Source organism: Cyanistes caeruleus, chromosome 12 (genome assembly GCF_971803275.1).
Source record: "Cyanistes caeruleus chromosome 12, bCyaCae1.hap1.1, whole genome shotgun sequence".
Lineage (NCBI taxonomy): Eukaryota > Metazoa > Chordata > Aves > Passeriformes > Paridae > Cyanistes > Cyanistes caeruleus.
The window spans coordinates 2,525,201-2,549,037 of NC_141712.1; the positions used below are offsets into that span (position 1 = coordinate 2,525,201).

General features: G+C 46.7%; 2 protein-coding genes across 6 annotated transcripts in view; both read right to left on the reverse strand.

The window, feature by feature from the left end:
* The window catches only part of LOC147650801 (hypoxanthine-guanine phosphoribosyltransferase-like), a 23,871-nt gene extending 671 nt beyond the window's left edge, over positions 1–23,200 (reverse strand). Inside the window, exons 1-11 of one of the 4 annotated variants that reach the window (XM_086847745.1) lie at positions 22,874–23,189; positions 21,119–21,244; positions 19,676–19,877; positions 16,456–16,562; positions 15,833–16,016; positions 15,429–15,491; positions 14,868–14,885; positions 14,589–14,671; positions 13,552–13,598; positions 12,801–12,877; positions 11,804–11,889 (exon numbers count right to left, since the gene is read on the reverse strand). In XM_086847745.1, coding sequence (XP_086703871.1) covers positions 11,842–11,889; positions 12,801–12,877; positions 13,552–13,598; positions 14,589–14,671; positions 14,868–14,885; positions 15,429–15,491; positions 15,833–16,016; positions 16,456–16,562; positions 19,676–19,693 — 645 coding nt within the window. In that variant the 5' untranslated portion in view covers positions 19,694–19,877; positions 21,119–21,244; positions 22,874–23,189 and the 3' untranslated portion in view covers positions 11,804–11,841. Of the gene's footprint in view, positions 1–11,803; positions 11,890–12,800; positions 12,878–13,551; positions 13,599–14,588; positions 14,672–14,867; positions 14,886–15,428; positions 15,492–15,832; positions 16,017–16,455; positions 16,608–19,675; positions 19,878–21,118; positions 21,245–22,873 lie in introns of those variants that run through there. The other 3 variants (XM_086847746.1, XM_086847742.1, XM_086847743.1) reach the window with 3 other exon arrangements.
* On the reverse strand, positions 1,202–11,460 carry LOC147650802 (axonemal central pair apparatus protein HYDIN-like). 2 transcript variants are annotated; one of them, XM_086847740.1, is made up of 8 exons: positions 11,381–11,460; positions 9,913–10,032; positions 8,717–8,830; positions 7,056–7,175; positions 5,142–5,276; positions 3,974–4,173; positions 2,751–2,875; positions 1,202–1,439 (listed from the first exon to the last, which is right to left on the reverse strand). In XM_086847740.1, exons 2-8 carry the CDS (start codon positions 9,985–9,987, stop codon positions 1,225–1,227), a joined length of 984 nt encoding a protein of 327 aa, XP_086703866.1. In that variant the 5' UTR covers positions 9,988–10,032; positions 11,381–11,460; the 3' UTR covers positions 1,202–1,224. The 2 variants fall into 2 exon arrangements, with proteins under 2 accessions (XP_086703866.1, XP_086703867.1); XM_086847741.1 differs by lacking the exon at positions 11,381–11,460 and adding an exon at positions 11,095–11,184.
* Positions 23,201–23,837: the final 637 nt, after the last annotated feature.

Sequence of the window (23,837 nt, forward strand, 5' to 3'; positions counted from 1 at the left end):
TCCCAGAGCACTTCCAAAGGAAATGGATGAATTCAGGCACTGCATCCCTTCAATGACATTCAAGGTTTTATATGCATGAAAACAGAGGCTCTGAGAAGGGAAGGGACTTGGTTGTGCAGGAGGGGGGCAGCAAACTCCTGGAGAGACCTTTTTGTGATCCAGAGCTTTTTGGGTCCCATCCCAGTGCATGGTAGTAGAATCCTGTAGTAGTCCTGAGAGGAAAAGGATCCTACACTATCTCCTCTCATAAAAAAAAGTCTTCTCTGCTCCAAGACCTCAAAAGCTTCTCTGACAGCAGGACAGTGGCCTTGGAGCTAAAACCATCCCTAGGACTGGAAATAAGGAAGAATGAAATGTCATGGTGACAGTCTAGGACTGTCATAAAACTGGTGTGAAAACAGATGCTTTTGGAAAAAAACCCATAAAACCAAAACCAGGCTGAAGTTTACTTTGGGGAAACCTTGTTGCTTCTGAGGTGAAAGTGGATCACCTGGGGTCCAGGCTGAGGCAGGCAAGTGGGAAAAATGGAAATAAACAGCCCAGGGAAGCAGCCAGAGAAGGTCACAGGATTTTCTTTTAACACACAGAGCTTGTATCAAAGTCAGACATCGTGTAAGCAGATAGAGAACAGTGGAAAACCAAGAAGCCCAGGGCACTAAAGGACCCTCTTGCCAGCCATTCAAGTGGGCCAGTGTCCATCTCCTGGTCCTTTGCAGGCAGCTTAAAATGGCTCTGAGGAGTGCAAATGACCTGGCCCACAGCAAGCAGGGGCTTTCCAGGGCAGTTTTGGCAGGGCAGTTCTGGCAGGGCAGTTTGCACAAGCAGGCTGAGCAGAAAGGATGCAGCCACCCACCCTCCTTCTGTAGTGGGTTGTGTCTTTTGGCTGGTTGTGAGGTGCTTGCCTTTTATTTACTTTTTGCTTTCTTCCCTTTTTTTCCCCCCCAGCAATGGTTTACAAATGACCAAAAGCCATTGCTGCTGCTGCCCCGTTAGAACTTGAGGAAATCCAGTCATTGCCATCAACCTTTCCTTCCCAAAATGCCATCCCTGGCTGGGGTATAAATGGAACTGGAATGTCAAGTGCTGAGCTCCTGAAGCCCAGGGACACACCCCCTAATGCCAGGGATGCTTTACTTGGCCTGAGCCATTCCAAAGCACCAACACCCTCCTGAGGCCGTACGTTAGTTTTAGTCTTGGCCCATGGATCTCACTGAAATGCATCTTTCAAACCAACCTCCTCTTCTCTTCATTCTCATCTTCCTCACTAGGAAAAGTCTTCCACTGGAACTGGGCTCTGATGTTACTCCTGTTCTCGATGAACATTGCTGTGTGGCTTGACGTGGTGATGAAAGTCTTCTTCAGCTCCACGGAATACGTCCTCAACCCGATGCTGACATCTACAGCTTCTCCCTGAAGGTTTGTGTGGATCCTTTCTTCACCTGGAACAAAGCAAAGGGGAGCCTTTGCTCAGCTCAGTTGCTGATGAAAGCCCAAGGAACAGAGCAAACCACAGGTGACAGAAGAAAGGGTCACAGCTTTTAGCTCTATTTGCAGTTCTAGGGGTCAGCACATTTATAACGTCCTGACAGCTGTGTGTGTGCAGCGTGAGGGTGTCCTGGGCACCTCCTAAAACAGCTCATTTTGGAGTGTGTTTGTGGAGATTTGGCCCCAAGGTACAGTGAGGTTTGTCAGGTGTGCTCAGGTGACCCACTCAGATCACCAGGATTTCTGCATCCAAGTCCTTCAGGTGATGCTGAGGAGCCCTGTTCAGTCCTGGCTTGCCTGGGCTTTCCCCTGGGCATCCCATGAGATTCCTGTCTCTCCTGATCCCTTGGATCCCTTGCTGCTGACAAGCAAATCCACCTGGGGGCATGTGAGCAGAAAAAGGAGGCCCAGAGGAACAAGTGAGGTGAAGCCCACAGCAGGAGGGGACCCAGGTGAGGAAACACAACCAGCCTGGCTCTGCAATATGACAAACCACTACAAAATGAACACCATGAAAATCATCATCAGCAGCAGCAGCAGCTCCCTGTCCACACACACAGCCACATCAGTCTTGAAATATTTGATATTGTTTTGATCTCAAAAACCAAGCTGGAGCATTTCAAATTGAATAAAAAAGGGACCAAGGAAAGATCAGTAAGTACAGAGCAGCTTCCACATGAAGCCTGAATGGGATTCCTCAGTCTAGAAATCAAATGGGAGATAGATGTGAGAGGTCTGCAATAGCATGAATGGCCTGGGAAATGGGGACAAGAAAAAATTGTCTTGATTTGTCACCAAAAAGTACTTGAGGATTTGAAAATGTTATTGGACAGAAACTATATATATATGTGTAGAGGGCAACACAGTACAAGGGTCTGTGACAAGCCAGTGGAGCAGCAGCCTATGGGACAGAGGTGTGCAAGAAATACACTGCATTGCAGAGAGTCTGATGGAGACCTCACACCTCACACACAGCACTGGCCAGAATAAAACAAAACTTCAGCCAGGCATAGCCACATGGCAGTGGAGAATCAGGGCTCCTCCTTCCTCCACTCAGTAACTCTCAGCAAAACAGGAGCCCAAAAATCTTAGTCCTGTTAGAGGGGATGCACTTTATCAGCCCCCTAAGCACCAACTGGTTCTCAGTTTTCTTTGGGGTTGAGCTGGAACAGGGGAGGTACATCTAGAGGGAATTGAGGTGGCTGGCACAACAGGGAGTGGTGCTGGAGAAGTGTCCTGTGCCCCGTGCAGTGCCCAGCACTCACCTGTGTTGTAGCACACCACCATGGACCCAAAATGGGCACCAGTGGTCAGCGGGTGAAATCCCACTGTCACCTGCACGCTGTCACCAGCACCCAGAGCTCCCATGGCCGGAACCACGGAGAAAGGACTGCAACACAAAGAGAGAGATCAGGACTCAGGGGACATCTGGGGATGATATTCCTTCTGCAGTGCAGGTCACTTCGGCTCCCTTGGGCAAGCAGGGAGCACAGAAACCTCAGGCAACAGAAAAGAGACAAAACAGGATCAGAAACAGCTGCTGACCCACTTCTGAGGGGATACAGACCTCAGGAGATCCCGTGGGATAAAATGACCTCATCTGCCCCATACTCTGCATCCAGCTCTCTGCAATGAGACCCAAGGATCCCACTGCCAGCAATCCCATCAGAGAATGGTTTGTGAAACCACTGAGAGCATTAAGAGCTGTCTGCATGCACAACTTGACACTGACTGCCTCAGGAATTTCTCTTGTCCTGCTGCCTATCAACCTCATCTCCAGAGATGCAAATGTTAGGCCACTACCTGTCCTGTGAGATTACAGCCTAGGAATCAGACAGGGAGAAGGAACTTTTCCTTGAAGACCAAGAAATAATTACTGTTGAATTTGTAGCGTGGCTCTTTGGTTTATTTTTATAATTATAAAATAATATTTTATTATTTTATTTAATATCCCGATTTAGCCTATAAAGGGCACATTTTATCAGCATTTCAATGAAAGCTGCTCTAAGAAAAGGAGCAGTCAAAACTCTGGAAGAGTGTAAATGCAGATGAGAGCAATACAGAGACATGGAAACAAGACCCAAAGGGAGGATGCCATTTACAATCTGAAGGATCCAAGCCCAGCTAAATGAAGCACCATTAGCAGGGCAGCTCATGAGAGGAGCACTGGGCAGCCACGTGCCTGTGGCCTCCCAGAGAATGGGGCTATTTGGCTGACACTGGTAACCATTTCAGAAGCTGCTGGTGCTCAGGAGGGTGCAAGGCAGCTCCTCACATGTTCCAGCACCCTCCAGGAAATGTGGGACAGAGAAAGCTCAAAGGCTGCATCCTGCTAAGAGCACTGAAAACAAGAGCAGATGCCATCCATCCTGCTCACTTCCAGCCAGAGCTGCAGTGCAGCCCTGATGCTCAGCTTCCTTTTGTTGCTCTTTGCCAAGCCTATTATCACCCAAAGGTGTTTTGCACAAGGACAGAGGAGCTGCCTCACCTCTGGGTGCTGATGTAGTAATGAGCCTCCAGGTTGCCAGTGTTGCGAAGCAGCAGAGTCTTCTTGGTGCTGCTCTTGACCGGACACTCCGAGAAGTTCAGCTGGTCTGGGATGGTCAGGATAGCTCGGGCAGCAATGGCCCGAATTGGCACAACTATCCTTTCTGTTTTAGTGATGCAGACCAGCTCATGGGAATAATCCTGCAGGAAAAGAAACTAGCTCAGCATGGGGCATTTAGTGCCATTCCCATGGCAGAAGAAAACAATGGCCTAGAACCCTTCAAGGGCATCTATTCTATTCTATTCTATTCTATTCTATTCTATTCTATTCTATTCTATTCTGTTCTGTTCTGTTCTGTTCTGTTCTATTCTATTCTATTCTATTCTATTCTATTCTATTCCACCCCAAAATGAACACTAAGTTCTACCAATAATATTATTATTATTAAAGGCACCAGTGCACTTTGCAAAACCTATCTCAGTGGCATTAAGCTCTCATGTCATTAGGGTCATACAGAGAACTGCCCTAGGCCACAACTTTTACCCTAAAGTTTAATGATGTTAAATAATTTCCAAGTCCCTTCTAAGGAACATGGAGCTAGGGAACACAGGCCATTCCTCTTTAGGTTCCTGTATTCCTGCTGTTTGAGAATAAGACCAAGTGTTAAACTGACTCTAAGCAGCAAAAGGAAAGGAAGGTGAGAAAACAGCTGCACCCAAAAAGGTCCTGCACCTCTGGTCTAGTGTAGAAACATGAGTTGGCTCACAACTCCCCTCTAACTTTGCCTCTCCAAGCAAGTCAGGAGAAGAACAGTGCTAAGAGGTAGCAGGATGCTGTTGGATGTTGTTTGTTTCCCTTCCTCCCTTCCCTGCCATGTCCTAAACCCTTCTGTATGAACAAACCTCCAGATCCCAGCACTGAGAACAGAGCTCCAGGGCCTCGGCACTGCTGCTCAAATCTCCCCAGCAAAGCACGTTTGGCACGGAATGGGGGCCAGTTGACAGAGCAGCCCCAGTGACAGGCGTGAAGACAGAGCCACAGCAGTGTCACTGCCACAGGCTCTGGGCTCACAGCTCTGCCTACAGGTTGTACCTGCCCTACAGCAGCTCTTTCAGCAGGTGGAAAACCATGGCTCTGGAGCTAATGGTGTGTTTTGGCTCAGTCTCACCTTGCTCTCGCTGGGGGTGAACTGAATGCGCACACGGGCAGTCGCACCTCGTGGCACAGCACGGTACGCGTCGTTGGGGCACACCAGCCTGAAATAAGGCGAGCTCTGCATGGAGACCTGCACCAGCTGAACACACTGCAGGGAAGACATGAAACAATGATTGTGCCACTTGTGCAAACAGGCTGACAGGAGACCTGTCCGTGCCCTGCTGACATCCTTCCTTGATCCCTTTCCCAAAGCACTTTCAGCTGTGCAGGTACAGGCACATCATTCACAAGGGACAACTTGAATCCCTTCTGTCTGGCTCATTTTGGCCAGGGGCACTAGGGCAGTGCCCCGTGGGAAGGAAGGGCCCAGCAGGTCAGCACCAGCAGGATGGAGACAGAGCACCTGCACCAAGTCATCTGCACATTCAACAAGGCCAAAAAACCTGCTGGCTGCTGCCTGCACACAGCCATGCAGTGGTGTTCCAGACAGGGGATGTGCTACCTGAAAGCAAAGCAGCACATTATCCTGGGGGAAGGAAGAAATTCCCTTCTAGCAGATCAGGTTTGCCTAGGGCAGGTCTGGGGATACAGTCAGGCAGGCAGACCAGCAAGAGAGGAGACCAAACACTGTGGCCTCCCTGGGAATAAAAGCAAACCTGAAAAGGCAAAGAAGGAACACAGCAAGAAAATCCCTAAATCATGGAGATGGCAAAAGAGAATTTAAATGAGCAACTACAGCAGCAAGGAAGAATCATAAAACCAGGACAGCAATCACTTTGCCAAAAGTGATGGAAATACAGACAGGCTGTGCCTATTGACTGTGGGCTTCAAAGGCATTTTCTGCCTGGACAAACATGACCAGTGTTGACTCACATTGCAGCATTAAAGCAATCTTGGCTCCCCAGGGGCTCTTGCTGCCTGTGCAGGCGAGCTGGGCTGCTGGGCATTCCTGCCTGCAGCCAGCAGGCCAGGTTCTGCCCTCTGGGATACACAGACACAGCAAATGTGCATTTTCTAGCACATAGATATCAACCCCTGAGCACCCAAATGCTCTCAAAAAGTCTAAACTAGATGATTTTGACTCCCTCCTGGCTCTTCCCACCAGTCCACTCTCGGCACAAGCCTCATTTGAGAAAATGTTTCCCTGACTGAAATTCAAATGGTTTCAATTTTCCTCTTTACAGTGGAACACAACTGCTGACATTTTTCAACTTTTTCCCCTCTCAACTCTCTTGGGAAACTGAAAAATAATCACAATTGCCTCAAGTGAAGGTGAAATCCTCCAGGAGCACATGACTTTGGATGTGCTGTGGTTCCCCAAAGGGAAAGCAGAGCACCACGTTGCTTTTGGAAAACCTGAGCAGAGCTGGATGAAGCTTAGCAGGAGCCTGAAGTGGCACCTAAAGGCCTCTCACTGCTTCTGCTGCATCAGTCTGACTCCAGGGCTGTTTCAGAACACATTTCCTGCAGTACCAATGCCATCAGTGCTAAGTGATTCCAGCATAAAGTGGAGAAGACTCAGCCCATGAGCTTTGACTGTGAGCTGCTCAAAGGGAGCCAAACAGGCTGAGAGAGGCAGAGATTCCTACCAGGATTCCTACCAAGATTAACCAGGGAGACACAGCATGTGGTATAGACTCAAGGCAAAGCATGAAAGCAGGTTGGAACTGTACAGCCCTCAACATTCCTATCAATCCAGAGCTTTCAAGAGAAAGCAAATCCTTGGGGATAGATACCATCAATGCATAGGCAAACTCAGGGGAGAATTCCCAGCACAGCAAGATTTCCAGCATCCTGCAGAACAAAGGTGCTGAGACATTTTCTTCTGGATGTGCTGCAGCAGGGAACTTGCTTTGCTGCACACCATGGGAATGACACCCCTCTCCTCTTCCAGCACAGTGTTAAAGCTCCAGGCCCCAGCACTCACCTTGCTCTCATTTGTGAGAGACAGTTCCATTTCAGAGACTTCATGAGCCACGAAGTTCTGAAACACCACCTCTGGTGGGGAAACACGAAACGAGCTCTGTTTCGGGAGAACTGGCAACAACTGGAGAGACAAGAGAGAGCAGGGAGAGGTTCAGCTGCTGGGAGGAATGTTCATGAGGGAGACTCTTCCTCTGATCCCCAGTGAAGTACAGACTGGGAGAGCACGTCTGCCCAGGCCACACTGGGGAAACAGTAGCTCAGCCACCTCTGCTCTGAGCTGCTCAAGAGCTGCTGGGCCACACAGGGCAGGGTATAAAAGAAGCCATATAAAAGGGTATAAAGGGTATAAAAGAAGCTATATAAAAGGGTATAAAGGGTATAAAAGAAGCCATATAAAAGGGTATAAAGGGTATAAAAAAAGCCATTTTGGTGAAGGGGGTGTGTGTGCTCAGCTCTCAGGGAGGGAGACACACACCCAGCTCAGCTGAATTGTCACTAATGAACAGTTTTCTTTTGCTTCCACAACTTTGTCCCCTTTAATTGTATTTAAAAGTTAGTGTGTTTCTAACAGAGGTAAAGGCAAAAATAAAATAACACAGAAATTAGGAAAAAGACAAATGAGGTGAATGCTAAATGAGGATAAGGGTCAGTTCTTTTCTCAGTAACTTGGGTAAGAGTAGAGTTAGTATCTCCTTTTCCCATGAGCTTTAAATGGGTGCTTTCTTCTATATCTCTATTATTGCTGTCTTATTTGATACCATTCTAGAGGCATGTCTGAAATGACACAACAGCAGCAAATGCTTCTGGAGCAGAGACATTGCTTTGAGAAAACTCTCCCCTGTTGTCTGCCTTCTCCAGCCACACTGCTGCCACTCCAGACACACCAGCAGCTCTCCTGTGGGACTGCACTGCTGAAGGGAGTGGCTGCAGCACACTGGCCCTTGGTTGTGCCCTTCTCTGAGCTGTCCCTGACCTCCCTCTCCAGGGCAATCCTTCACCACTTTGTTACTGTCTCTTGCTGCCAATTTCCTGCTCAGCACCCACCTCGGCCACCTACCACATCTGGACTGTGCAATGTACCCAGCCAGTCCTGCAGGAAAAGCAGCTTTAAACACACCTCTAAGTAGGCACTGATCCAGAGAAAGCACATCCATTCCCCCTGCCCAGGGCGAGTCCCCTGTACACCTGGCAGCCTGCAGAATCTCTCAGGCTCCCAACACATTGTTCCAACCCAAAGCATTCATGCAATTAGTTTTGTTAAATCTGCAGTCATTCCTGCAGCTCCTTGGCCTTCAGAGGCCAGCACTGCCACTGTGGATGGAATCCTATGACCCCAAGCATTTGATGGTGACCACAGCAAAGCAAGAGGTGGCTATTTCAGCAGGAGAATGGCAAATGGCAAATTTGTGCCTTTGTGTCCCCACCCTTCCCCCCGCTGTTTTAGCAATGGCAGCTCCACTCCAGCAAACCCCAGCAGTTTCAGCAGAAGTTATTTGTGTTGGCCTGGTGCAGACCAGGACTCCAAGTCCACCACTACCAGCAGTTTGCAATGACAACAGCACCTGGACACCGAGGGATTTTGCTGGAGGCGAGCCTGTCACAAGCACACACCCTCCTCAAACCTTGCATCAGACAGAAAGGAAAAGAGCAGAAAAAGGCTACCTTCTGACCAGCCTCACTCGTGTGTAGAAATGGGCCAATTCTGGGCAGACTACTCTCCCCAGCACTGGCCTCATTCTTGTTGAACTTCTCTCTCGAGAATCTAGAGGGAAGCAGCTGAAAGGAAAAAAAACCCAGCAAAAGCATCAGAGATGTGCTTGTTCAGAAAGGCTTTTCTTGAACAAGTGGCACTGGTGACTAATTGGTGATCACATCATCTAGGACAGTCCTGGAAGCTCCCTAAGTTACTTGTTGAGATACTTAGCATCAGTAAATTAATAACAGAGCAGAATAGACATACTCCAACCACATGGCTGTGTCCCTCAGCTTCTCCATGATTTGATGGGACATGTTTGGGGATTTCTGCTCTTTGGGCATTTCTTTCCTCTTTAGGTTCACTGGATTGAGGCAGTGATCTTTTCAGAGAGTGGGGAGGAGCTGTCAGAACTCTCTAACTCCATCCCTGCACAACACTCAAAGCTCACAGCGAGGAGATAGCGCTGCTGGGTGAGTCCAGGAGATGCAAGAAAGCAAAGTGGTACCAAGAGTGAGGGGCACAGGAAAGTGCCCAGGTTTTAGTTCTCTCTGTTAATTAGCATTTGCTTGCTCTGTCTGGGCTCCCACAGCCCTCCACAGAAGAAAACACAGGGATCTCCTGGACAGAGCCTCAGCAGCAGGGCATCTTCAGTCAAGCGAGCTCCAGACAGCCAAGGGACCTTTGTGGCCCTGACTCCAGTGCTGTCTGCAGGGCTGGATCTGTGCCCCACGCAGGAGATGAGAGAGAACAGCTGCTCTGGAACCTCTGCTGCTGGGACCAGCCGTGTCTCTCAAGGCTTTGGGCAGAGTTGGAGCTGCCCAGGTGCTCAAGGGCAGCTTTGTGAGAGCAGCACAGTGAGTGCCCAGCCTGGCAGAAGGAATTGCTGTGACAAGGGCAGGGAGAGAAGCGCATGCTCAGGGCTCCAGCTGGACATTGGTTTCACTTGGCCCCGCTGGCACAGCCAGGGAAGACACTGGAGTGTCCCTGGAGCAACACACGCTGTTCCCAAGTGCACCAGGACAGCCCCCAGCAACAGGAGCACGGCACAGAGAGCTGGGGAGGGCTCTGCAGCCTCACAGTGCTGCTGGACAACAGGAGGGGCACGGAGAGGAGGGACACCAGGGGCATTTCCAGCCTTAACACAGCCCCAGAGGCTACTTACACTAAAAGACTTCAGTCTTTCCCTGAGCAAAAGCCGAGGAGGTGTCGTTGTCTTTTCTGGGAATCCAGAAGGCATTTTGAAAGCAGGAAGTCGCAGAAGATCAACAATGCCTCAAGAAAACTGCAAGGAGCAAGAATGGAACTGTGAAAATCCAGAATCCAATTCACGGCAGACTCAAGAGATACACTGATGCTAAAAAATTTATATTACTTAAAAGTAGCCAAGTGCTTGTTTGGTGTGAGTAGCTAGGACTGTTAGGCCTCTAGTTGAACTATATGGCTATGTTGTGCAATTCCAAAATGAATCACACTGAAACCTGGAGCTAAAAATCTGAATAACATTAATAATAGTTAGAGCAGACTGTAAAAGCTGTAGCTTTAATATTATTAGATTCAGTATTATACTACTACTACTACTACTATTATTATTATTATTATTATTATTATTATTATTATTATTATTATTAATTGAAATATTAATATTATTTAAAAATAGCTAGAATGGACCTCCTCTTCTTTAGGCTAAACACCCCTTGCTCTCTCAGCTGCTCCTCACAGGACGTGTGAGAGACTGGAATGTTATGGCTAATGGCTTAAATCTTGTTATAAAGCATTTTTTGCCCGTTGTGACAAATTTGTATAAAGAAGCTGTGACCACCAAAGCCCAGCCTTCCCTGGAAATGCCTGCTGACTGGAACTTTGGACTGTGAGTTAAGCCACCTCTCAGGAACTTGAGACAAACTAGAGGTGACACTATTGTCCTATGATCTCAGGTCTGGGGAGAAGTCAACAACACTGAGGGAGAAAAATGTATCCACACCAAAGCCAAAGGCAGCAGCTGTCCTGAGAATCAGCTCTGTGTGGCTTCAGGCTGGGGAAGTCACAGGCACAGACTCATCTGCTGAGGCCAGGTTTGCACACAAACCTCCCCTCAACAGAGGGGCAAGGAGGAAATTTTGGCCGTGTGGCATAGGCTCTGGTAAGAGGCAGTGCACACCCATCCTCCCTCCCACAAAGCGGCTCAGCTCTAAAACCTCCCCCCACAAGAAGGCCACATGCAGGGGACATTGCCATGAGGAGCAGCTGAGGGGGTGTCACAACCCATCCAAGGCCTCCAGCGCGCCCCCAGAGCCCTGCCTGAGGCCTTGCACCAGATGAGCGCAGGGGATGCAAAGTAACACACCAGATCCGAACATCCACAACACAATTCGGGGCACAGATGTGACAAAACCAAAAAGTACAACTTTAGTCCATCTCTGACTTCAAACAAAATTCGGCACTCCCTCCCAGAGACCAAAGCCCCGCGAATTCGGGAGTCCCTGGCAGAAAGCAAAGCCCCGCGAACTCGGGACTCCCTGTGAGAGCAATGCAGCACGAAGTGCCCCGCACAGCCCCATTCCCTGTGAACAATTCCCCTGGCGAGTGGCCCAGGGGAGCCGTGTGCCCGTGCCCAGGCTGCGCACACCCACCGAGGATCGCGGTCTCCACGCAACTGAGCCTGGAGCAGCAGCGCCGCGGCCGCTGCGGCCGCGGTTCCCCGGCAACCCCGAGCCCTGCCCGTGCCCCTGGCTTCCATCTCGGCCTCCGCTCGAGGCCTGTTCCGCCCTCGGAGCTCCCTCGGGCCCCGCCACGAGCCGAAGGAATCCGCTGCGGGGCCCGGAACGTGCCGGGCACGTTTCTCGCTATCGCCAGAGCCCCGCACCCAGCTCCTGCTGCTGCTGCTGCTTCCAGCAGGAAAAATCCCAGCGTCTGCAGAGCTCGTGTTCAGCGCTGCCTACACGTGGCAATGAGCGAGCTGCAGCTCCTGGCACTAACGGGGAGCTTCTCCTGCTGCTCAGGGACACGCAAGTAGCAAAAGTCATTTCCTGATGGCATGCTTTAGATCACCTCAGCAGCAGCCAGAAATCAGTGCTCCAGAAGACTGAGATTATCACATCCTGTATTTCTCTTTGGCCTTCTCTTTCAAAATACAGATGTGCTACAAGAAAAAATAAAAAGTACAATATTTATCCATCTCTATCTTCCAATGAAGTGTAAGACTGATTTGCAGCTGTATTCCCAGCACTGCACTCAAAACACACTACAACCCTAATAGTTGGAAGTTTCCTACTTGCAGTAAACTCCAGCTCTTAGTATTCCTTGCAAGTTTATTTGCAATATATAGGTTTATATATTCGAAAGAACTTAGGTTTCTTAAATTACTGCATGCTCCTTAATGCTGCTGAGCAATGGCACAGACTGTTTGTGTCTTCAGCAGGACTGGTTTGTCTTAGGAAAAAGGCTTTGAAGTAAAAAACTTTCCCAGTTAAACAGAATTAAGGAAGTACTTTGGAAAACAAAGGAGGGAGAATGATCAACCCTATCAGTTTATGATGTTTCCAAGGCCACTACTCTGTGCAGCCTGAAGAAGCTGTAATGGAATAAGGGAAGAGTTCTTACAGACATGTAAGATGTAAGACATGTTATCCCTAAGTGTATGGAAGACCTTCACTCAGAGTCCCTGCAGGGCTGCTTTAAAGACCTGGTGACTGAAGAGCAACATAGGGTTGAACTAAGTCAGACAAATATCCAATCAAAGTCAAATGACAAGTTATTTTCAGATGGGGTCACAGATTGTGTGCTGCTCACCATCCTGGGGGCCCAGAATGTTCTGCAGCACGGCTGAGCCGTGAGACTTGTGGAGTAGAATTATAAAAAGGTGAAGCACAAACATTTCTCATGCACCTACACTGCATTACCAACTCGGCACCTTAAAAATGGTTTTGCTCCTTTATTGGAAGTTTCTAGCTGGAGTTGAAGGTTTTGTAATTGTTGAGAAGCTCTGAGTAGAAGCAAATCTTCTTGCTGGGTACCTGATACTTGGCAGTGGAGGAATGTGCATGTACTTACATTTAGATCTCTGAAGTATTCATTGTAGTCAAGAGCATATCCAACCACAAATTGATCTGGGATTTCAAAGCCTGTATCTGTAAGAAAATACAGTTCCTTTTTATCCTTCAGTGGTGTAAGCAGCTTTTAAATGCAGAGTTTGTATTCAACACACACTTGAGCTAAGAGTAAAAGGCATCATCTCTTTCAGGGTGCTTCCTTAAGAATCTGAGCTATAAATTGATGACAGAGGTTAGAATCTAAACCATTCCCATCAGTCAGTAATATAATTAAGGTTGTTAAGAGAATTCTGTTTATTAACAAAATAATTGTTTAACACCTGGTTATGAGTTAGTCCTGGGAGAAGAGACAAGGAATGAGATTTTACTTGAGTGAAAGTAGATGAACTGTGATTCAGTAGGACTTTTCAGTTTGGAAACAAGGCAAGTTTAATAATGCAGAGTCAAAACAAATGTCCTCCAGGGCCAAAGCAAAGCAACACCCAGTTAAGGTTTGATTCATTTCTGCTATCTAAATAGTTAAATTTGTGTATCAAATAGCTAAACCTGCACTGAGGCCAGCCAGGGGAAAAACAGAGGGTGGTCATGAGGCCTCAGGATGCCATAGCTGGACATCAGTTCACAAGTTTTTATGTAGTTTCTCCCCATTTCTCTTGGCCTTCATGAAACTTCTGTGCAGTTGTCAGATGTGCTGCCTGAAGGGAAATGGTAAGACTGTGTTTTGGAAAATACTAGAAAAACATGGTACTTACAGTCTGGTCTGTAACCTGGACTCTGACATGTGCTTTTGACGAGCAGGCTGTAAGGCAGAGCAGAGAAGGTTGGTTTTTAAAATATGTCTAAGCTGTAGACTTCCCTTCTGCCACGCCTCCCCATAAGCTTCTAAAATCATGCCATTAAATTAAGGCAGTGAGATTATTTCACAGAAAGCAGTAGTGTTCAGCCTTGTCGTGGAGGGAGAAGCAAAGGCTCTGATCTAGGTTCATTCTTTATGTCCAAGTGGCTCTAGTTTGTATTCAGTTCCCTCCAATCCTGGGTCTCAGGTCATTGCCCTTCCATGGAGCAATGCCTCAGGACACTGGAACAGCACAGAGGGGGAAGCATGTCCAAGTGGCTGGGAATGATTTTAGTGGGGAGGGAGGGAGAAAAGGACATTTCTTCTGCAAAATCTTATCTAGTCTTGGTTTGCCTGTGCCCTTCAGAAGAAACTGAGAACCTCCTGGACAGTCCCTAGAAGGCCTGTCTGAATAACTGGTGCATAAAGCAACTGTTTTTATAAAGCATTGTGATTACTTGACAGACACAGGGATATTCCACAAAATTTCCTTTTAGAGACCTACTACAAGCAGATCTAGAATGCTGCTTGAAGTCATCTTCCAAGTGCTGACAGACTCTTAGATTCTGGAAACTTCTAGAGTTGAGGATAGTAAGGGATATTCTGAGTGTTGTCATTCCAGCATTGAGGCAACTGAGGCGACGTTAGAAAACTTATGGAAAGACATCAATTTCCTTCAGCCATAAAGTAAGAAACAGGGAATCCATCAGACTTTATGGACACCATAGAAAGAGCCATCAAACCTTCCTTTATTAATTTGAGCAGTGAAGATGGTAGTGCACAGGGAAATTTCCCAGTTTAAGAAACACTTAATTTTCCAGCAGCTGGGTAAGGATTGCTTCCTGCATTTGCTTTCTCCCCCCCAAACTTCAAGCCAAACAAGCACTTGGCAGCATACAATGACTATTCACCCAAATGATTTGAATATGTTAGTTAGCAGCTATATCCTTGTACCTTACAACTTTTACCATCCTTGGTTTCTTGTCTTTTAGTTTTGAAAGCAGTGCTTTCATTGTTCTACCAGTCTCAATAATGTCCTGAAAGTGATAAAAAAAATGAATTATCCTTCAAGTTTGAAAGGAAAATCAGACTGTCAGTGGATTAAATTAGAGTATACCAACCTGGCAGCCCACTAACTTCACTAATTATTATTTTATATCTAATATGTATTCATTTGAAAAGAAGGGAGAAAAGAATCTGTGTCATTCCACCCCTCCTTCAGTCATTACTTACCTCTACTACTAACACATTCTGGAAGAGATTACATAGGGAAGGAAGGAAAAGAAAAAAAAAATAATTAAATGGCAATTTTCAGCAAACCAAACAGCCAAGAAAAGCACACTAAAACCCTCAGTTACAAGGAATTTCCCTTGATTTTCAAAGGAGATTGTCACTTGAACTACTGACTTGACTTTGGTGCTTACTGAAGAGTCTTTTTGTAAGTATTTCTGAAAGCTTAAATATGGTGCTAAAGGCACCTGTGTCAGGTCTGTATATTGCTCTGTGTACAGCACCAGTATTCCAGAGGCACTGAATGAGTCAGGTGAGTGTGGTTCATTTCTGGGGGTTCTGGGATAAAATGGGGAATAGGACCTTTGGGAGCACTCATTGCTGATCACTCCAAGTTTCCACTGAGATCAGTGGGAATTATTCACTGCTTCAAAGCCCAGCATTTTAAATCAGTGTTAAGAGACTGGAAGTATGCAGTATCAAAATCTTCAATAAAGATGGATTTCCTGGAAAACACACAAGAAGAGTTGTTTTCCTTTAAAAGCTGAAGATGCCAATTCATACCTTCTCACTTAGTGTAGACAGCTCCTCACCAATAAAACTGATTTTTTCTGCAGGTGACTCATTCTAGAAGGAGAAAGAAGAGATGGAAGTCACATAAAGCATGCCCCCCAAAGTGTTGTCCTGGATTTGTTTGAAAGGTGAGCTGCTCTTGCTTCTTACAAGAGGAAGGAGTTGGAGATCTGCCCCTGGCTCTGTCATGTTGGGTGTTCTGCTATGTTTATCCCAGTGAATATATAATATCCACCCTTTGGGGCAGATCAGTAAATCAGTTCCTTTTTAGTATGTAATTTGAAGAGAATGTACACATAAACTCCATTTTTGGGGGGTTCTCACACAAACCACCAGTATTTAGAATGCCAGTCTATGGAGAGAGTCAATTTTCCAAAGAAAAGAAAGTCACTCACACAGTAGCTTTTTATTCTGACAAAATCCACGGTAACGGGCACAGATTTATCACCATTTTGATTCAGTGCTTTTATATGGTCCAGCAAATCAGCAAAGAATTTATAGCCTCCTTTAAGGACACAGAGTGCAACAATGTGATGACTTCCCATGTCTTGCATGATATCTCCAGCCAAACGCTCTGTCCTGGGAGAAAGAAGGAAAAAAAAGGCAATTCTGGAAAGTGTTCTGTATATCAGAGCTGTTTGTGCATATATTAAGCAATGTTCAAGTAAAAATTCTGATCTTGCTGTTAGGTTTTTCTAACTAGCAAATTGTGAGCACAGCAAGTCGTAGGAAAATAAATTAGGTATTTGCACAGCATAAGCAAATTTAACCCATAAACACAAATATTGCAGGATAGGTGGGCTTCAAGAGAGGTGATGGAACATGGAAGCTTGACTGGGCTTGCAGAGGAATCCTCTCCATAAACCCCCTCTTATCCCAGACTTTAGGACAGAAGTGTTAGGGCTGCAGGGTTTCCCCGTTTCCCATGGGCTGCACAGGGCAGGACTTCAGGCTTTTTTCATTTGGAGGGACAAAAATGGGCATCACTGTTCCTGTTCTTTCCTGTTTACCCTCATACCTGTCCAGGATGAGTCCGTGAGGAATGAAGACTCTTTCTAAATCCTCTTCATAATGCTTAGGAATGCAAAACAGATTTTTGTTGTAGCCGCTGTCCTCATCTCTTATCTGCAAGGAAAAGGGAAATACATCTAAAACTAGCAACCAAGGCATTCAAGAAAAAGCTTCCAGTCTGTGACAGTGTGAAGAAAAAATTCCTCCCCTCCAATAATGTGTCAAAATAAAAATATTTCTGAGAGTTTTTGATCTTTCTGCTAGAACAATTCACAATCTGATAACTGGAGCTGGTGGCTGAGTTGTGAATGGAGTTGTGAATGCATAACAAGTACTTTGCCCCAGTCATGACGAAATCAATTCTTGGCTATCATCAACTCATTCAAAAAGCCACCCAAAATAGTAACAACCTTCCCCTCTTGTTCCATTTGCCCTTCTGCAGAGCTCAGTAGCTTGCTCGTGTGGTAGACAAGCAAAAATTAAAATGTAAGGCAAGGAGATTGGGATTCCAGGTCAGCATGTCACTTTGGGGTGCTGCTCTACTTTGACCATCGTTCTCCACTGGGTAAAAGAGAAAGCTTTGCCTTCTAAGCATGATTTCACAGCTGAACCTTTGACATTCCAGCCATTAACTCTCTCAGAGGACAGGGGAGATGGCTCACCCAAAAGGAGAAGCTTTGGGATGGCAGTGAGAAGAGGGGAAGCTGCAGAGGGTGCCCATGGATGGGAAGAAGTTGTGCTGTTTGCCCTTGGATCAGAGTGCTCCTCATCGTGGCTGGGGACTGGCCATGGCTACATCCCATAGATTTGGCCTTTAGCCCTTCTGCCTCCAGGATTTAGGGTTACAGTTCTTTATCCAACGTGCTGCTTCCAGGTGGTTGCACCCAGAGGTGTCTGCATGTCTAGAAGCTCCATAATCCCCATTTGGGTTTCTCTTCTGGCCCCAAACAAATCTGTGTCTTTGGATTCTACCTCCCTTCAACACCTTGATGGATGCTTTGTTCATTTATAAAGTGGTGGTACAAAACCAGGCAAGGAAAAATAGAAGGAAGTAGAAAGAATTGTGAATAAGATTAATATGTAAGTTTTAGAAATAAAGAAAACCCCCCACAAATTCCTGAGATTTTGTCATGCTGATACTGCCCTGCTGTTGATAGAAATACAGAACTAACTGAAAGAAAAATTCAGAGCTGGCTCAAAGCTTCTCTAGTGAAAAACAGGTTATCTACATACCAGTTACATTCCACAGAACTCAGTAAAGCATCTTGCTAAATGTGCAGACCTGTGGATTCAGCAGTAATAGCATAAAGTATTGCTAACACCAAGTTAACTCCTGCAAACTCTTTACACAGATGAATTGTTTTTAATTCTCCTTTTCTTTGGCACAGGAGAGATGAGTGCTTAGGAAGAAAAGACAAATGGACTGTAGGAAACAGTAGCACGTTACTACTTGCAAAACTCACAGCAGCCAAAAGGAAATAACCAAATACTGCCATTTATTTTAAATTGGCCACAAATAGCTTCCTGCATTTAAAGATGAAACTAGAGACAGGTGTTAAAGGAAATTTCAGAGAACAGATTATAGCAGCAAAAGGCAATGAAAACAGAAGCTCCTCCTGGCTGCACTAAGCACATTCTGCAAGTTCTCAAAATTGATCAGCCCTAATGGTCCAAGAATATGCAGAATGACCTCGCAGCTGAGCCCTGGCTGGGTGGCAGCAGTGCTGCTCTGCCTGGTTTAGTTACTGTTGTCTTTGTGGCTGAAGTCAGTGAAGTGAAAGCTTAAGTGCAGGACTGGTTTTAGCTCAGGTTTGTTGGTGCCTCGTTGATCGTGGAGAGACGCTGGCAGTGACACTGGGATGGGCTGTGGCTTGGGCTGTGCCAGCACTGAGAGCAGCTTCAGGGAGTGCAGAGCTGCTCCTGCTTTGGTGTTTGGTCAGCCCAGCTGGGCAGCTCAAAACTGGCCCATTTCTGCCTCTGGGAGGCTGCTAGTGCTGGGGATGAGATTGTCACTGAATTAGAAGCATTGGTCAAAGACACTGATTATTTGAGACTACTGCAACACATAAACACCATCTCTGTATCATCTGAAGTATCAAAAAAAAAAAGCACCTTTAAGGACAGTCACTGACACCAGTATAAAAAGTGTTGTTTGTGTTGTTCTGTTTTGGTTTGTCTCCAAGATTCCCATGTCTATTGCATTCTACTTAACTGCAGCTTAAATGCAGTGATAATTCTCTCTGCAATTTCAGCAGCTTCTTTTGCCTAATCATGATCCTGACTGCGGTATTTAATGGACTTCAGCTTGACAATCTGCTTTTGCATTTCTAAATGCACAGCATTTCTTCTGCACAGCAAGGTAAGGTCAGCCTTCTTAGCAAAGCTGAGCTTCCTGCTGCACTTGATGAGTGACACTACAACTGCTTCAGCTCAGGTGAGGGATGAGCTTTGTCTGTGTGGGTGTAACCGTGCAATAAAGGTAATCTTGAAGCACACAGATGTAAATAGTCATTACTGCTTAGAGCTCGTCTAGCAGTGCAGCTTTGTAGCTGTTACTTGGTTTAACAACTCTGCTCAGTGAGAGTCTTGGGTACAAACAATATCTGCTACAATATCCTCTGTCTGAAGCGTTTCTTAAAGCCTAATGGAAGGTTCAAAACCAGAACTTGAAGGATTGCATCAGTTTGAGCACCACAGCAACCTGCCTTACAGGCTCATTAAAGCCTTTGCATTGTGGCATATTGCTGAATAATACAGTGACAGCCCATAATATAAAGAAATCCACTAAACTATCATACAAAATCATTACAGTTTTAAATCATGAGTTTACAAGTTGAGGAATTAATTGTTTCATTTAGTTTCAGTATCGTCTGTTGTTCCATTACTGATGTCGATTTCTGAGTTTAAGAAAAAACAACAAAATGAACTACAGCAATTTTGTACAGTAGAGGAATTCATAAGAATTCGTAAGTATTGTTTCATCAGCACAGAATGAAAGAATATGAATAGAGGTATGTTAAAGTCAAATAATGTCATGCATTTGTAGAAAAGTGAGTCTATCAAGATGCCTCTGATCTGAAAGCCATCTTTTCTGCCAAGTAAATAGAAGAACCACAGTCAGTATTTCTAATGCTCTGCTATTTTTGCTAAAGCTGACCTTTCCCCCCTTTCAGCCAAAGCCCCCTCCAGGCAAATAACCAAACACAAGGACATTATGCTTTTATTACCTGCAGTGCATGAGCCATAATTCCCTCTTTGAGCTATGCTCTCGCAGAATGAGCTGGTGTTACTACTGCAGTTTGGCTTGCTCTGTTTTAATCTTCCAGTCAGATCATGACTTGCTTCTCAAAGGTCAAAATTGCCATCTTTCCTGCAGGAAGTATTCCTTCCTTCTGCTAATGCAATGACATCACAATCCCAGGTTCTCGCCTAATCAGATTAACCAGAAATAAAATGGGTTTGAGCCCTGTTGTAACCAAGGAGAGTAAAGATGTGGGGAATGAGGGAGATGCAAAAGGGAAGCTCGTGAGTCAAATTAAAGGGAAGGACTAGGCAGAATAGTGGGGTTTTAACTGCAAACACGCATCAGATCAATCAAACCTACAGAGGTTGTAGCAGGTGGTCAATCAGTGGTGTATGTGTACAAGGCTGCCCCAAGGATTTTCTGAATCCCCAAATTTATTTGGTCAAGCCCTAGGGGAAGTACTACAACTTTTCTCAACCACACCTGAAATAAAACTTCTCCAGTATGTGGATAATTTACATCTCTCAGGAGAGGATGAAAAGAAGGCTCAGGAATCCACCATAGCATTATTAAATTTTCTGGGAAACCAAGGAATGAGGGTATCAAAGGGGAAACTTCAATTTGTAGGATGTGAGGTAAAATACTTAGGACATATAATTTGTCAAGGGAACCAGAGACTGAATCCTGAAAGAATTAAGGGGATAGTCTCACTCCTGCAAGCAAAAACTAAGAGAGAGATTAGCAGACTTCTAGACTTGTTGGGCTATTGTAGGCTGTGGATCAAAGGGTACACTCAGGCCCTCAAGCTCTCGTATGAAAAGCTAGTAGAAGGTGAGATTGGGAGGGGAAAAGACGAGCAGAAGGTTGAAGATTTAAAACAGAAATTAGTCGGTGCACTGGCATTGAGCCTTCCTGCCTTAGACAAACCTTTCTATCTGTTTGTGGCTATAGAAAACAGGGAGTGTTAGCACAGGACTGGGGAGGCTCCAGGAAACCAGTGGCCTGTCTGTGAGAAATGGAATTGTGGAGGATTCTCAAAGCCTGACTGAAAGCTCACATAGTCTCATACATCTGTCTGCAAACTCAGAGATAAGGTCTGCTGACTGAGCTATGCCATGGAATAGAGAAGATGTTCTTGAGAGAGAGACTGAACTGGAAACGAGTTCCAAACGATGGCCTTGCAAACAAACCAGGTATTTTGGAGAATCAGAACTGGGAAAGATGCATTACTGCAACACTGTTGGAATTTTTACTTCTCTTTTTGCTGCCCAAGTCAGTTCTTGATGACAAATAACTTTCTATGCAGAAAACAAACATGTCTTGGAGTACACAGAATTACAAAGCTGCCACAGTTAAAATCATTTGGGGAAGCAGCAGAACACAGAAATTGAAAGAACCATTTGGAAAGCAGTATCTGAGAGCTTACTCATTTGTTTGCAGTTCTGCAGCACAAAAGTAGCAGCTTTGATGAGTTCCTCGTCCTGAGATTCTGTCAATACCTGAATCCTAAGTGGCAGACCATTGTTCTGAAGCAGCTCACACTGGTTTTCTTCTAGAACAAGACATGGCAAAGGAAAATAGGTTGGTTTCAACCCCACACACCTTAACCTTACATACATTTTGGAAGCCAATACTGGCAACTTTCTCTAAGTTTCTGTAGAAAAAGAGATTTTCATTAGAGACTCGAGCCTGCTGCATTGACAGCAGGAGAGCTTTACATCACACAGGATGATCTGACCAGAACTCAGATTTCTGCAAGAAAACAAAAGGATGACTGAGACAAATTACAGGATGGAGGTCCAAGCTCATTTAATTGTGGCCTAAAACATTCAAATAATGACTCTTGTATTTCTTTTCTTCCATTACCAGCTCCTGGAGTAGATATGCTACATTTCTCTGAGGTTTGAGATCCAGAAATATCAAAATCTCAGGGTTTATAACTAGCATAATAAAATTAGTAGTTTAATCCTGGTCTATCCAATCTGTTCCTCCTAATTTCTTACGTATTTAGATAAATTTTTATTGTGATCTCATTTGCATGTGTATTCATATAAGTGATAACTTGCTAGAAATAGTTCTTTCTTGTTTAAACTTAAATAAAAAAGTAATAAAAAAAATTAAACATTTTTATTTTGACAGTGTGTACATTTTTAGAGAAACCTTTATCAGCTCCAGCATGGAGCCAGAGAGAGTTGAATAAGCTTTGACACACAGAGTATCTGCCATAAAAAGAGCAGGGGACGAGCCCTTCCTGGCACTGGGAACACCACTGCTCGTCCATCATGCTGAGCCCCAGTCCTGTCACACACCAACTGCTCTGAAACTACACTCAGAACTAGTGCAGGTTTCTGCTTTTAAACTTTTGTGAACTTCCCCTGGAAGCTCTTATGGCAGAAGTGTGAGACACCAACCACGGCCACAGCACAGGCTCGTCAGGATCACAGGCTTTAGGTACCTGTGACCCGGCGGAGCGGGGGGCTCCGGGCAGATCCCGAGGCGAGGCGGGTCCCCGCTGCCGAGCGCTGCCCGCCGGGCTGAGGGGCGAGACCGCCGGGCTGAGGGGCGAGACCGCCGGGCTGAGGGGCGAGACCGCCGGGCTGAGGGGCGAGATCGCCGGGCTGAGGGGCGAGATCGCCGGGCTGAGGGGCGAGACCGCCGGGGTGAGGGGCGAGACCGCCGGGGTGAGGGGCGAGAGCGCCGGGCTGAGGGGTGAGATCGCCGGGCTGAGGGGCGAGATCGCCGGGCTGAGGGGCGAGATCGCCGGGCTGAGGGGTGAGATCGCCGGGCTGAGGGATGGGATCGCTGGCCTGAGGGGCAGCGGCGGCCCCGCGGTGCTGAGGGCAGCGCCCGGCTCGACCCCTCAGGAGCCGCCGCAGCCGCAGCGCCGCCCGAGCGCCTCAGGGCGCGGCGGACTCGGGACAGCCCTGAGCCTTCCCCTCAGCCAGCTAGGAAGCTCTTGCAATTGTAGAACCGTCAGGGGTGGAAGAGGTCTTTAAGACCACTCAGTTCAATGTCAGCCCAGCATCTGCCACTGCAAACCCTAAACCACTAAACCATTTCCGAATATCAGATCCAGAGGCCCCTTTAACACCTCCAGCGATGACAACTCCACCACCTCCCTGGCCAACCTATTCCCAGGCCTGAACACCTGAACAGCGAAAATTTTTTTCTTAAATCTAACCTGAATTTCCTCTCTCGGCGTGAGGCCAGTTCCTCTGGTTCTCACTGCAGGCCCAGCAGAAGAGACCGGCGCCACCTCACTGCATGGCCCCGGCAGGGAGTTGGAGAGAGCAGTGAGGTCCCTCCTGAGCCTCCTCCACACTGACTAAACCCAGCTCCCTCAGCTACTCCTCATGGGACATTTTCTCAACCTTTCATGAGCCTTACTGCCCTTCTCTGGACACACTCCAGCCCCTCAATGTTGTTTTTCATGAGGGGCCCAGAGCTGGACACAGCACTCGAGGTGGGGCCTCACCAGTGCCCAGCACGGAGGGGCCGGCACTGCCCCGCTCCTGCTGCCCACACTGGTGCTGATACAGGCCAGGTGCCCGTGGCCTCTTGCCCCCTTGGGCACACTCTGGCTCACTCTGAGGTGTCTGGTGACCCTCAGGATGTGGCACCTGGCCTTGTGGAACCTCAGGCCATTGTCCTTGGCCCACTGATTGAGTCTGTCCAAGTCTCACTGCAGAGCCTTCCCATCCTCCAGCAGATCCACGCTCCCACCCAACTGGGCCTCTGCAGATTTACTGAGGGTGCTCTCAATCCCCACATCCAGATGATCAGTAAAGATGGTAACCAGGACCAGCCTAAAACTGAGCTCTGGAGGACACATTTCAATGCAGCTCAGTTTGCATACTCTGCAGCTGGAGGCTGCAATGCCCCCCTGCTGTGAAATTCAGGAGCTGTTTCCCACACTTGTCAGGGTGCCTTGGTGGTGGTGAGCTGGCCTGGGACTGTGGCACCGCATCACTATCCCTGAGTTTAAACAGGTTTCAGATACTATTTGTAGCTTATTCTTTTACATAATTTGTAGCAAAAGTGAAAAAATGACTGTGCATGTTGAATTTTCCTTTGTAAACTCTGGTTAGTGACTGGACTGTTAGGTGTATGGGGATGCACATGATGATTTATGTACTTGTTCACTC

Bases quoted from the DNA above. Each gene is read 5' to 3' on its own strand.
- LOC147650802 (XM_086847740.1), bottom strand. From the start codon at position 9,987: ATGCCTTCTGGATTCCCAGAAAAGACAACGACACCTCCTCGGCTTTTG. The intron at 4,174-5,141 runs GTGAGACTGAGC...CTTTTCCTGCAG, and splicing joins TCACCCCCAGCGAGAGCAAG to GATTATTCCCATGAGCTGGT. The intron at 2,876-3,973 runs GTGAGGCAGCTC...TTTGTGTTGCAG, and splicing joins TACTACATCAGCACCCAGAG to TCCTTTCTCCGTGGTTCCGG.